At 40.0% G+C, this 13,253-nt stretch overlaps 1 protein-coding gene across 1 annotated transcript in view; it reads right to left on the minus strand.

Annotated features, from left to right (window-relative positions):
• Ndfip2 (Nedd4 family interacting protein 2) overlaps nucleotides 1–13,253 on the minus strand; it is a 51,136-nt gene that overhangs the window by 5,530 nt on the left and 32,353 nt on the right. Inside the window, exons 3-6 of the mRNA XM_051195237.1 lie at nucleotides 11,588–11,721; nucleotides 9,344–9,437; nucleotides 4,781–4,905; nucleotides 135–201 (exon numbers count right to left, since the gene is read on the minus strand). Of these exons, the coding sequence (XP_051051194.1) occupies nucleotides 135–201; nucleotides 4,781–4,905; nucleotides 9,344–9,437; nucleotides 11,588–11,721 (420 nt within the window). The remainder of the gene's footprint in view (nucleotides 1–134; nucleotides 202–4,780; nucleotides 4,906–9,343; nucleotides 9,438–11,587; nucleotides 11,722–13,253) is intronic.

Genomic DNA, 13,253 nt, shown 5'->3' on the forward strand with positions numbered 1-13,253 from the left:
GGATTTACACCAGAGATCTTACTTTTGCTCTACTAGGAACACAGCGTATCTGCACTTCATGACTTCAGAGTTACCGGTTAATTGAGTAATAAACTAAGGTTATTTAAACAGAACTAAATTAAAAATAAACTTACCAAGTACAAGAAATATCCACCAAAGCCAATATTGTCCATTGAAATAGCCAGTAAAATAGTCAGAAAACTATGGAGTGAACATAAATATGTTAACCATGTAGGTATTATTAAATGTGAACACTCAGATTACTCTAGGCATCAGAATAATTTATCTCAAATAATCTTTAATGCTTAAAAAACAGCATATTAAAAATAGCATGAAAGAAAAGCACAGGGATAATACTTAATGATATACATATATATTTGGGGAAAACTCTTATGCAATTGCACACTTATATAAAATACTTCATAAACAAAAAACTCCAAACTGCTTGCAAGAAAATAAATGTCTAAATGTTATACACTGGAGCTAAACATTTTTTTTTTCATCGAAAAGTTCACATCAGTTTCTTATAGTCTCAAAGATACAATTACCATCCCACACACACCACAGCAACCTGCTGCTTTGGAGATTAGCACAAAAGCCACATTAGTTTAATCTTATGGGACAGGATGTTGTGCTGACCTCTAGAGAGAAAGGCTTTGACCTTCTGTAACCCCCTACTGTTAGTCACTGCCAAAATACTAGGCACATAAAGACCCCCAACTCCTTAGAGAGTTTTCATTTTCAAACTAGATGCCTGGCACTTGGCTCTCAACAGTGCCATTTCTACAGTGGCTGCTACTGGCATGTTAGCCGGCCTTCCTTCCCTTGTGAGGAAGGGAGTAGCAAGCTGCCAGGAGGCTCTCACAGAGCAGGACACCAGGACCTTCTCTCGAACAGACCCGCACTTCACGGAATTTAAAAAGTTTATAACACAGGGTTCTTAAACTACTATGGGTGATTCTTCCCTATCTTAAATTATGTATATTATGTATCTTAAATCACCTCAAATAATTATCTTTTTAAGTATATCACATAACCTACTCTAAATGTTTAAAAGAAAATTTGTTCTAATTTCATTTCTTTTTACTGGTCTCCAGATTGAAACTTACTTTCTTAAAAATAATTTTGTTAAATGCAGACTGATGCTTGTATCTGAAATTAAAAGTATTCCTGACTGTTGATAATTTCTATAAAAGCTTAAAAATCTACAGCTTTGTTAATAATAAAAATACAAATTTCACATGGTGTCACAACTTGGGAAGTATATAAATGGAGATTATCAAATGGTGTTTTTTTAAACTTCTGAAGCGCTTCCTTTGGAATAATTTTAAACTAATAAATACCTAATTATCTAAATCCCAGGCTCAGAGTTTTAGAAATTGCAAAGATTTAAAATGTTCCAGTCCTTTGGGACACACTCACACTTCAAGGGTTCAAGGGCCACACCCCCACACTTACACTGAGAAAAGAACTGACAACTGAAAAATTACTGTGTAATCAAGAAAAAAGTTTCATAAGGGTTTTAGCAGCTGTAAGAAATAAGAAGGTAAAGAACCAAAACTACATTTTCAACTCTCCATATATAATACCCAATAAACAGGATCCAGATACCCTCAAGGTATCGGCTATGCTCAATGGGCTAACTACCTCTTGTATATCAAGAATGACCTACAATGAAACACAACATGGTCGTACTAACCTAGTGGTGTGGAAAAGACCATCTGTACTACCTTGGATGTGACTAAACTACAGGAGCAAAGTAAATGCCTGTGTGACAGTTAATTTAAGAGAGCTACTGGATATTCTTTAGAGGGCGGGGTGTGAAGTAACTGTTGAAAAATGAGTAAATAGGCACTGACCTTCGATGCAATAATAAACCTTGCAAAATTGATTTGTAAACTGTAACTCAATTTCATGTCAAATGACATTAAAAAAAGAATGACCCTAGCAATTGAAAATTAGTTTTTGAATAGTTTTCTGTGTTCTATAATTTAAATGAGAAATCTTATTTGTATAACAGTTTCGCTGGCAATACAGGTAAATCTGGATATACACAGTTCCAACTCTGTTCATTTTCTCCACCAAGAAACTCTGCAAGGCCAGGGTTGCAGGTTTGTATGTTTCACAACATATAGTAGGTTTAAGCTCCTGGTGGAAACTCAAAAAAAAAACAAAAAAACAAAACAAAACCTACCAGAGGACCGGTTCTCACAATGGCTTAAGCTTTAATCATCTTATAATATAGATCCAAACCAAGAATCCATAGATTAACATTCAAAACCTATGATATGTACCAGTATGGGATCTGTTAAAAGAACCAAAACCCTGGGAAGCTATAAAACAAATTAAAAAAATAATATCATTCAGAGGATTAATATTTGTACAATGGCTACTTTTAATAGATTATAATAAAACAGATGCATTACCCAAACATCTGGAACATTTAAAGAAGTATTTCAGACTTGTGATTCTACTGAAAACTTTAGGAAGATTTAGCACTTTCAATCAGAAAGCAATGTTTAAGTAAATACTATTTGTATAATTTAGAAGCTGGCTGACATCATTTAAAACTCTGTGGACAGCAGTCACAGCACAGTCCAAGAATGGAGTCAAGCGAGGGGAATTCTGAATGCTTGTGAGAAAACAGCAGTCTAATGACCTCGGTTTCTTCAAACTGGACACAGAATTGTTCCTGGGATGTGCATCTGTGGTCTGTGGCCTGTGGCCCCAGGGTCTGAGGCTGGGAGTCGAATGAGACTTAAATCCGCCTCATTTTAGGCTCCGTTCCCCCCCAGTAGACAGCGCCTCAGCAAACTTAACACAACAATGAAAGGAGTTACCCATGACCACCCTTTAAAACCCACAGACAGACTACAAACAGCTCACTCGGTAAAGACACCTCACCAAGTTCCAGTTTGGACACTAAAACCCAGATGGTGGACAGACAGAGCAGACTCTCACAGATGCTTTACACACACACACACACACACACACACACACACACACACACACACACGCACACCACACACATGCACACACACACACACCACACACACCACCACCACCCACGCACGCACACACGCACACACACACGCATACCACGCACGCACACCACACACACGCACACACACACACACGCACACACACCACACACACGCGCACACACACCACACACACGCGCACACACACCACACACACGCGCACACACACCACACACACGCGCGCACACACCACACACACGCGCACACACCACACACACGCGCACACACACCACACACGCGCGCACACACACCACACACACGCGCACACACACCACACACACGCGCACACACACCACACACACGCGCACACACACCACACACACGCGCGCACACACCACACACACGCGCACACACCACACACACGCGCACACACACCACACACGCGCGCACACACACCACACACACGCGCACACACACCACACACACACACACCACACACGTACGCATGCACGCACTCACGCACGCACACACACACACACACCACACACGTACGCATGCACGCACTCACGCACGCACACACACACACACACACCACACACGTACGCATGCACGCACTCACGCACGCACGCATGCACACCCCACCCCAAATAAATAAAAGCTATCAAAGCCAGGAAGCAAAGATGCTCACAGGAAACCTTCAGGAGGCAAAGACAGAAACAAACTGACCGTGCCTGACAGCAAGCAAGCCTACACAACCTGTACAGAAAACTCTCATGACAAGAGACACTGTTGTCCCCTAATGGCCCTTGAAAGTCGTTTCAGGGAAGAGGAAATTAGAAAGGCTTTCAAAGAACACAAGGAGCAAGGGATGAGGGCTTTCGGTGAGCTCTCTCCTCCTCTCTCTTTTTTTTTTAAATTTTGAAATACGGCATTACAATGTAGCCTCAGAGTCGGCCTTCCTCAGCGAGTGTAGGCTGCGGGTGTCACCTCACACTCAGCAGGAGCAAGTTCTCAGCCTTTACTTTTGAGCTCTCAGAGCTTTGAGAGAGGAAGTATTTAGTAATTATTTGAAACAGGATTTTCCAATATTCATCTCTTCCTGTTGTATTTTTAAATGTCAGAATTCTCGGTCCAATCTGAATATACTTTAAAAGTCCTTGGCAACCTATATATTATTCTTCGTGACCTTGCTATCTCTTTGACCAATCTTAACTAAGAACAAAAGGACATAGTAAAAAACCACCTTAGGAGACATTTAAATTCATAATAACTTACTAAGCAGAAACTTTGGGTTTTTGATTTAAGACACACTTGAACTACATCACATGAGCAGGAAATATGATTTGTTCAAAACACATATACTATATTTCTGTATGCTATATGTATACACACACACATGTATATATGTGTTTTACTACATGTTCATTCTGCATACTATAGGTAACTGGGTAAGGTACTTTGCTTCCCATCTTCAGAAATAATCCCGTGAGGCAGTTTTTATCAACTTATTATGAGGAAACCAAGTAAAGTTGAGAACATTTAAATGACTTAACATGAGAACACAGGTAGCAAAGCTGGGAGCATCTTATTTCAGGGCAACAGTCTCTCCCACACAGCTGTGGCACATACAAACTAACAGTCTCACACACAGTTATGGCACATACAGTTACACCGAGTCTTCGTGGTTACACACAGTCGAAGGAAGGAAGAGGTGAAGTCTGTATCGGGGAGAATGCGTGTGCATGAAGCAAACACTACAACGAACCACACATTTCAGATAGGAACTATGAGTTGCTTACCCTGACAATAAGGATCCATTTGATCAGAGAAAGGCCAAATCCGCAGATAGCACCATACCTTCCAGCTATGGTATTGGTGATACAGAACGATAAGCAGAATCCAAGCCAGTTGAAAATAAATGCCACTAAAGATAACAGAAACATACTTTTCAAGGTCTTAATTTCTATACAAATTAACAGAAACATAAGAATAGCTATCTAGCTATCCCTCATTGCTTAAGTGAAACAGCAGCCTCTTTGCACTCCAGCCACTGAGCTGTCCTTAGAGACTGCCTTGGCTTGCTGCTTGCACATCTATCCATTACAATAAGCAAATAGACTGGTAAAGTTGGGTTCTGCCAGTCTGGTCAACAGTTTCCTTTCCAGTTCTTTAAGGCTATTACTAGCATGTAAAACTATGTTATTATTGATGAAGTTCGGTTTTCATTACTTTTCTTTAGCAAGCATACAAAATAATCACTTTGATTTACCATACATGCATTTCGCTGTATTTGCTCATATTTGCCCCTTTTACCCTCCTTGAACTCCTGTCCTCCCTCCTACTGGTCACCCCCTCCTTAAATACCCTACTTTCATGTCTCTCATATGTATGTGTATATATAATATGTGTAGATTTATTTAAACATGTGATTTAAGCATAGTTTCTGGATGTGAGAAAGCAGACACTTGCTTTCTTATTTCCTTTCCATATTCTCACTTAAAACTTCGTTTGTAAATCAGCAAATCACGAGATCACAATATTGTTCCTGTGGAGTCTGATCTTCAAGGGATCAGACAAAACTGGAGTTTTTGTAAAGGTAAAACCAAAATAACCAAATATAGTATGTCATAAATAACAGTTATAATTCTGGCATATTCTTTATCTGGATTTAATACCAATATTAATGTCATCTAAAAGCCATTTTAGACAACTTACATGGACAGAACATGTAATTGTTTTCAATACATTAGCATCTATACCACCACTTAAAAAAATGGACCTTTTGACTTTTATATGATAGAATCATAAAAGAATTTACAGAATGAAGATGCTCAGTGTTATAATTATTTGAGAAATGCACATTAAAGACATAATTAGAACACACTACATGCTTTTAAGAAAAGTCTAAAATAGAAATGTCATCAACAGCAGTTTCTGATGATGATAAAATAAGGGCCCTCATGTCTGGTGATATATTAGTTATGATTTAATAAAGACTGCCTGAAGAATCAGAAAGCAAAGGCAGCCACACTAGCTAACTGTAGAAGCTACGTGTTGGTGGCACACACCTTTAATTCCAGGACAGAGGCAGATGGATCTCTCTGAGTTCAAGGCCACTCTTACCTACACAAGAGTGAAGAGTAACAGCTCACGCCTTTGATCCTACCACTTGGGCTCACACACCTTTAATCCCAGCACTAGGGAGGTGGAAACAGGAGGATATGGCTGGGTGGGTGGAGAAAGGAATACAAAGAGGAGAAGGCAGGAACCGAGAGCTTTTGCCTCCGAGGACTCATGGAGACAGGACTGCCATTTCAGCTTGGTAGAAGTAAGATCTACTACTTTGGCTGCTTTGCTTCTCTGATCTTCAGCTTGAAGCTTGAATCCCAATATCTGTCCCTGGGTTTTATTTTCAGGCTACACTCATCTACCACTGACAGGACTGAAAGAGAAAGACACAGTAATCATTTGGAAGTGACTGGTATTTCCCTGTCAGTAAGGCACTATGCTGTGATAAAACACCAGGCATGACCAAAGGAACCTGGGGAGGAAAGGGTCTATTTGGCTTACACTTCCAAACATCACTGTTCATCACCAAAGGAAGTCAGGACAGGAATTCAAACAGGGCCGGAACCTGGAGGCAGAAGCCATGGAGGGGTGCTGCTTATTGGCTTGCTCTTTGTGGCTTGTTCAGCCTGCTTTCTTATAGAATCCAGGACCACCAGCCCAGGGTAGCACCATCCACCCCAGGCTGGGTCCTGCTCCATCAATCAATGATTAAGAAATGCCTTACAGGCTCATTTATGGAGGCATTTTCTTAATTGCACTTCCTGTCTCTCAGATGACTTCAGCTAGTGTCAAGCTGGCATACAACTATCCAGCAAGCCCTACAAGTCATATTTACATTTCAAAACAGTTCTGTTTTCTTTGTAAGTGTTAGGTTATGAGAACACTAACTTTTCTTTCAGCTTTCTTAAGTCTAAAATAAGAGAGCTGGGTAATTAACTATAATGTCTTTCTCTTTCTGATATGAAGTTTCTGACACATGTGATACAATCGGCTACACCTTGAAGGAATAGTTTTCCCAAAATGGTCCACACATTTTTAAAACACTAGCACTCAGTCATTTCCAATATGATCAATTATCTATTGGATCAAATATAACTTCTAGAGTGGAATTAACTGACAAGCAACTCTATTCTACTGTATCCTCTTAAAAATTTAAGAGGTGCTTTAAGATAACAGCTAACTGAATATGAGATGACTTCTCACATTCGTACTACACATTACCCAGAAATATACTCATTTCTTCCCTTTTATTTTCTGCACACGAAAACATAATTAATTCACTAAATTTAACTATAAATCTTCTCTCAGATTACGTGAGATAAGAAGCAAAAATATTAATGCTGTAAGAGAAATCAAAAATTAAACCTATGAAAGGTTTTTTTAATAGAACTCATATTTGCTGTAATTTTATTTGTAAAAATATAACCTGAAATGCTTAAGATGTAAGCTAGATTAAAGAATATATTTCCGGACTACCAGTTTAAGGAAGAATAGAAAGCAAGTTGCAATTTCAAGAATAGCCACTAGATGGTAATAATTACAAATAAATGAATGCTTATTAAAGTTGGGCATACCAACTTTTTAATCTTATATAAAACGTTTGTAGAAACAGAGAGCATAAAAGCAATGTGTAGAAGTACAATTTCACAGAACTTTATTAAAATTTGAAAATTTCATATGAAATCTGGGACTATATTTATATAAATCAATATATTGTCACTAACCAAAAATAATCTAAGTTGCATGCATTTACATCATTTATAAATATTAAAATCTAACACATGAATATTAAATAAAAGGTATTGGGGTTAAAGGAAATATGTAAGTTCAGAGTGAAAAGCTTAGATGATATAAATGGCACACTTGCATTTCTAAGGAGGCTACTACTTACACTGTCAACAGTACATTCATAATCTTTTCTCATTGATATTCTCCCTGTTGGGCCATGGGTATGTGTGTAATGTAGATGCCTGCACATATAAATTTGCATGTTTATGGGCACATGTGTGTGGGATGCACATATGTGAACATGTGTGTGGAGATCAATGGGTGTCTTCCTCAGTTTCTCTCCACTTTATTTACGGAGGCAGGATCTCTCATTTGAACCCAGCTTGCTCCAAGGACCACTGTTTCTTCTCCTAAGTGCTGGGATTACAGGCAGGTGCCACACCTGTTCAGCCTGGGCTTAAGGAATTAAATTCTGGTCTTCATGTGTGCCTGGCAGGGGTTTTCCCATTTCCCTCATTGCCCCAAGATTTCTTAAGAGACCTAATAATGAAAGGAATTAACGTTGAAGACATTCTTTATGTAAACACATGCGTGAATTTGATATTACTATAAAAGCTTACTAGTTGAATAAAAATCAAAGATTAAAACCTAAGGTTCATTAGACTAGCAGTACAAAAAGGCAGTGAGCATCTATGTGTAACCAATGAATCCACTGTCTTTCATTGTATCCATCATACCCAACTGAAAAATCACAGCAAAACTACTTAGGATTTAAACCCTGCACATACTGGACAGTGATGTAAATATCATGAAGTAGGTCTGTCCCTCTCTTTAAACACTTCTTTTGTCTGATAGATGAAATAAAGAGAAGTGTGAAACATTCTCAAACTCGGAGAAGGGTTCAACACATGACAGATGATTTCTGAAGCTGAGTGTGTCATTTTACATTAAGTAAACCATTCCTCATTTGTAGTCTAGAATAAACAATACATAACCTAATCAACTTTGCTGAACATTAGGTGTCTATTAGTTTTAGCCATTCTTATTAGAAATAACAAACACCGTGACAGTATTCCCTCAGTTTAAATTTACTGTGTAAGTCAAATAATTAGCATTTAACCTAACTGTTCCCTGAATAAGACTTATATATCCATACCTTTGTGGCACTCCTAGATTTCTAGAATTTTCCCTTCTCCAACCCTGATGGCTTAAGGCCATTCAAAGGGAAATTTTCTGACCTCAAAGCAGAAATGTACTACAGCCTTAAAGGACACAGTATTTCTCTTAATTCTGCTTTTTCCTCTGTGAAATCTCATTCAGTTTAAATATGCATCTACTTCTGGTCATTATCAACCATAAAGGCGCAATCAGCATTACCTACAAACGCTTAATAGGTTTGAGGATTTATTACGTGCAATGTCTCGAGCAATTCACTCTTTGAGTGAAGGAGGCCCATGCTACAGCATTTTCTTCACTGTTATTTTAAATACACACACACACACACACACACACACACACACACACACACCAGTATTTCTTAAAAGCAGAATGGAAAGGTCACTTACTGAAGAACGCCAGCATGAAAATGCCATCATTGCCCACTCTAAGCTGGTCTACATCGCTGAAGTCATCTCTTGGTGTACACTCTTCCTCCTGGTTCTGTAAAATGCATACCAAAACATTTCACTGAAATAATTACAATTTTATTACCTTCAATTTAAGAGTAAGAACATCAGTAACACCTAACATTCTCAGTGGCCATACAGATAAGAATTAGCAAGTGTTACTTTATCACAGATGCTGTTGAGAAGGGTATCTTTAAAGGCAAACACAAAAAAAGGTAACTTGAGGGCTGGGGACACGGCTCAGTCAGTACAAGCACAAAGACCTGAGCGGGGATCCTCAAAACCCATGTGAAAAGCCTGGCGCTGAAGCATGTGTGTGCCTGCAGCCCCAGGGCTGGTGGGACAGAGACACACAGGTCCCTAAAGCTCAGTGGCCAGCCAATCCGGCTAAACAGATAAATTTTGGGTTATCATTAAGAGCCTATCTAAAAGAAAGGTGGACAGGGACAAAAGAAGGGCACCCCAACAATATCCCAACGCTTAACTCAAGCCTACACACGCCACGCCACACACACGGGGTGGGCGTGTGACATCAGATTCAGGGAAGTGACACAAAGACACAAAGACTACAGATGTGATGCCATGGCAGAATATCAAGTGGGAAACAGAGCTCTCACAATCAGTGACACAATGGAAACCTGTGCAACCTCTTTTAGGAAGTAGACAATAATTACCAAAAATAAAACTCTGTATGCCCTCTCATCCATCAACTTTAATTCTTGAAATATATTGTGCACATATATATAGCAACAATTATGAAAATGATACATTAATCGTGGGCTGAGTTGGGAGATAACTCTACAGGCGTTTCTGTTTCTGCATGTCTTCCATACAGAAACAATGGTTTCTCCTGGACTCTTACACAGTGGATAGCTTTGGAAGAGTGGAATCTCCCAGCAGAGCAAAGGTGTGGGCTTTCTTTTGGGGACAGGGGGTTTCACTGTGTAGCCCTGGCTGTCTTGGAAGCTCTCTGTAGACCACTCTGGCCTCCAACTCAAGAGAGATCTGTCTGCCTCTGCCTCCCGACAGCTGGGATTAAAAGCTATGCATCACTGCCTGGCAGATGTAGGCATTCTCTACGGCAGGTGGGGGACTTGGACTCCCTAGTAACATAACCCTCGGCATGTGGGACTACCAGCTAACCCCCTGATGCCCTGTGGGAACTGGGGCCTGATGGACAGCAGGCAAAGACAAGTGCTACTGCTCTGGGTAATTCAGTCTTCCCTGCAGACCTCAGCAATGCCTGTCCTTTCCAAAATACAGCAAACTGACGGACTGAAAACAAGCTGGGGAAAATGCAAGTCGGTTCTTGGTAGACTGATAAATTACAGGACACACATCTTATGAAACTAAAACAATTCAGCATTAAAATTTTAAAGCAAATTTTAAAAGGGTTTTAATATCTTGGTGTTTTTATTATTCTAATAATCTCTAAAAGATATTACATAAAATACTGTTCGTATGATACACCTTTTGCTTGCAAAATAATACCCTAACATAAATGTCTTTGCTTACAAATATAAAGAACGAAGCTCTGAAATTACTTGCAAAGTCTGTTATCACTGATTGCATCTAAGAGTTAAGCCTTGAGCCCCATCAGTTCACACAAAACAAACCCGCATGCTCTTCTAGAGCCCACATGGCAGATAGATGGAATGACATAATAAAGACACACCAAGCTATTTATGCAACTATTAAAAGGTGCAAACGTATATATGAAAGAGAAGAAGGAGTAAACGGTACAATGCGGTGGAGAAAGAGAAAAGGGAAAAGCAAACAGGAACAGGAAATAAGACAACACAGCTTGGATGAGAAGAAAGTGGAGTCTGAACTGTGTCAGGAGACAAAGTCCGCGGGCCATAGAGAGATGAGTGGAAACGCGGTCCACAGGAAGCAGAGGCAGTGTGAGGGTGGCGCTGAGCAGTGGGCCGACCTGGATGGAAGAGTCAGTGTCCGATCTGCCTGACATCAAAAGCTGGGAAGTGGCCCATGTACTGCAAAGGTCAACAGAAACTGAGGAAGCCAAGGGCAAGAGCAGGTGAATTCATCTGCAGAGTGTAACGTGGCCACACTGGCACACACAGACAGTAACAGGAAGACCACACACACACTGCCACACACAGAGAACGACCTTTATATTAAATCTACAGAAAGCCACAAAAGTATCGTTAAGTGACGTTTTACTCTCTGAGGTGTTTCCGCCGCTGCGGCTGCCAGGACAGCAGCTTTAGCCTTTTCAGCTTCATCGTATGTCGGAAGAGAGGTAGCAACACTGTATGGAGGTGGCACCGGGTAAAACTCACTGTAAATGTCAGTATCTGAAGAAACACAAGATTTATAAAGGATAATCATTAAAATTTAATACGATTTCATAGTCATGATCATACTTTAAAAACTTACAGTAACACAACAAAGATTACTATTGCTATTGCAGGTCTGTATTGTAAGCTGGCTCGCTCACTGGCTCGCTCATTCACTCATTCACTCGCTCACTCACTCACTGGCTCACTCATTCACTTGCTCACTCACACACTCGCTCGCTTGTTCACTCGCTCACTCACACACTCGCTCGCTCACTCACTCACTGGCTCACTCACTCATTCACTCACTCACTCATTCACTCGCTCACTCATTCACTCGCTCGCTCACTCACTGGCTCACTCACTCGCTAGCTACACATTCATTCGCTCACTCGCTCACTTGCTCATTCGCTCACTCACTCACTCACTGGCTCACTCACTCACTTGCTCATTCACTCACACACTCGCTCACTCACACACTCACTCGCTCGCTCACTCAGTCACTGGCTCACTCATTCACTTGCTCACTCACTCACACACTCGCTCACTTGTTCACTCGCTCACTCACACACTCGCTCGCTCACTCACTGGCTCACTAACTCATTCACTCACTGGCTCACTCACTGGCTGGCTCACTTATTCACTCGCTCACTCGCTCGCTCACTCACTTGCTCGCTCACTCGCTCGCTCGCTCACTCATTCACTCATTCACTTGCTCACTCGCTCACTCACTCACTGACACACACTCGCCCACTCGCTCGCCATTTCACAGCCACGCCAATCACAGTGAAGGCCTTGAAGAACTAACTAGTCACCACAGCATCGATGTGGTGCCGGCATGCTGTCTTTTCTGGACACTAATGCTAGCATCCTCGAGGCCCCAGGTCCTCTGCTCTCACGAACTACAGGGTAATTTTTCCACACCGGTTTCAGCAGCTCCCTAACTTAAGAAAACTCTGTTCTGTTCGCGTAAAGACCCATGGGCTCCTATTGTTTCTCATTATCCCTTTTCCTTCAGTTTTCCAAAGAGCCACACAGCTCCCTCCATTTTTACTAACAATTTCTGTCTGATTTTTAAAGCATTTTTGAAAAATAGCTCCCCAAAATTATAGTAAAATAGTATAGACTGCTCATTTTATAAAATAAAACTACAGAATATATTCCTATTAGTATAAATTAAGTTCAGCATGAACTGATAATGTTTATAGTAGACCAATGACAGTGTAAAACGTAGATTCTAAAAGTATGTCAAACACTAAGGAACACAGAATTTTCTCTAACTATAATATTTTGATATTTTCTACAGTAGTTTATACCTTTTTCTTTAACAGAACTTCTTGCATCTCCAATATGAAATTTTTTTATTTTAGTATTATATTTTCAGCTATAGAGGCTTTAAGAAAAAAATAAGTTATCAATATAGGCTAAGAATCTGGTTAGGTTATTTCTAATCTACTACAGAAACAGTAGTAACAGTACAATTGAGAAGCAAAATCTAAATGAAAACAATCTTATTAATCTAAGAAAATAACATTGAATTTATAAATTAA

Source organism: Phodopus roborovskii, unplaced genomic scaffold (genome assembly GCF_943737965.1).
Source record: "Phodopus roborovskii unplaced genomic scaffold, PHOROB, whole genome shotgun sequence".
In the NCBI taxonomy this organism is placed as follows: domain Eukaryota; kingdom Metazoa; phylum Chordata; class Mammalia; order Rodentia; family Cricetidae; genus Phodopus; species Phodopus roborovskii.